Source organism: Python bivittatus, unplaced genomic scaffold (assembly GCF_059951505.1).
Source record: "Python bivittatus isolate LINGU-HERP-01145 unplaced genomic scaffold, Pbiv_v1 ctg000580_np1212, whole genome shotgun sequence".
NCBI classification, from domain to species: domain Eukaryota; kingdom Metazoa; phylum Chordata; class Lepidosauria; order Squamata; family Pythonidae; genus Python; species Python bivittatus.
In genome coordinates this window covers 2359153-2360768 of record NW_028277087.1, presented here as the reverse complement: position 1 = coordinate 2360768, position 1616 = coordinate 2359153, and the positions used below count along the sequence as shown (strand labels likewise).

At 47.8% G+C, this 1616-nt stretch overlaps 1 protein-coding gene across 1 annotated transcript; it reads left to right on the top strand.

Moving 5' to 3' along the window:
• Nucleotides 1–278: 278 nt before the first annotated feature.
• LOC103052125 (E3 ubiquitin-protein ligase RNF167-like) lies at nucleotides 279–1337 on the top strand. The gene has a single exon (XM_007430438.2). It carries the CDS (start codon nucleotides 279–281, stop codon nucleotides 1335–1337), a length of 1059 nt encoding a protein of 352 aa, XP_007430500.2.
• The last annotated feature ends 279 nt before the right edge of the window (nucleotides 1338–1616 follow it).

Here is a 1616-nt window from a genome sequence, read left to right as displayed (position 1 = left end):
AAGGACCTGCCGGAGAAACCTCTTGAAGGTCACCTGGAGGAAGTGCAGAGAAACCATTTGGCAACAACCAGCAGGCCACACCTGTTGAGAGGGGAGGAGAGAAAGAAGCACCAGATCTATGGGTCAGCTTCACCCACTGCTCTTGAATCTATGGAAATTCAGCCATCTAGAGGGTACAGGGCTTCTTCTAGGGCATTACCTTTCTCCCCTCGGTTGCATATCTGCCCTGCTGACCTTCAGGGAGGATTGAGCTAAGATCTCCAGGAACTTCAACCAACATGAGGATTCCATCTTCACTGTCTTGGCACATGGTTACTCTGTTTTTGATTCTTCAAGTCGTCACCATAAAGGCTTTCATCCATGCCACCTGCAATCATAACTCGACCTCGCTAGACGTTGGGGCTCTACCACCTTTTGTTTGGACACTGCTCCCCCCAGAAGGACTCCTGGGGCTTTGGGTGAAGGTGAAGCCCTTGAACATCTGTCATCACATCAAAGGGGCACCAGAGTCCTCCTCTGTCTTCGTGGCCCTCTTCCATCAGTACAACTGCTCCTTCACCAAGAAGGTCTTTCAGGCCCAGCAGGTTGGTTTCCATGCTGCCATTGTGCACAACGTGAGCTCCCAAATGCTGGAGAACATGATGAGTGAGCCAGGTGCCAAATGGCACATTCACATCCCAGCGGTGTTCACTGCAAAAGAGACATCTAAGATCCTCAAGCGTCTGCAGCACTCTGGGAAATTCCTTTCATCAATCCCGATGCCTGAATATTTCCATATCACCTGGAAAGATGCTTCTAGGGCTCCCCGCCTTGATTCCAGAAGTGCCTGCCAGTGTCTCATCCAGCTATCTGGCTTCTGTTCACAGATTGCAATGCTTTACACCTGTTGGATTATCTGCCTTCCAATGTCTGCCTTGATTGCCACAATACTCATTGAGAAGTATCTATCCCGGTGCAAGAGAAGAAAGGCAAGGAGGAACCTCTTTCTCCAAGAACATGGGAAAGAACCAGTCAGTATTTCATTTACTAGCTCCAAATACCAGGAATGTGCCATTTGCTTGGACAGGTATATGGAATACGATAGCGTGAAAGTGCTGTCATGTTCCCACGCCTTTCACAGCAGATGCATCGATCTCTGGCATATCACCCAGGCCAGATGTAAGACCTGCCCTCTGTGCATGCAGAAGGTGATGGTGGTCACCCGTTTACAGGCAATGAGGTTATGGAAAGATGGAACAAGAGAAAACTATTGGACATTGTGGGCTGGCAGAGAGCAAACCATAGCCAACCTGCAGCCATGTTTGATGCTCCCTCAACCACATCCTTCCCATTTCTGAAAATTAATCCCAGGAAAAAGGCCAGGAACCATACTGGAAGATCAGAAGAAGAAATTATCAGCAATGGATGGAAAGAATGTGAAGATGCTTCTAATGATCCATGCTATTCAGAAACACTTTCAATCTTGGCCACCAAACAGGACCATCCTACTGAGATCATCCTGGCAACAGAAAATTCACCAGCCATCTCAAGGGAAAATAGATAAGAATCAGTATACTATGGGGTTGTGGGGGCATCTTTATAACATGGCTGCTCAAATGTTGGTGGCTCAAAAAGAC

What these genes read in the sequence shown, in the direction of transcription:
- LOC103052125 (XM_007430438.2), top strand. Translation starts at nt 279, where the DNA reads ATGAGGATTCCATCTTCACTGTCTTGGCACATGGTTACTCTGTTTTTG.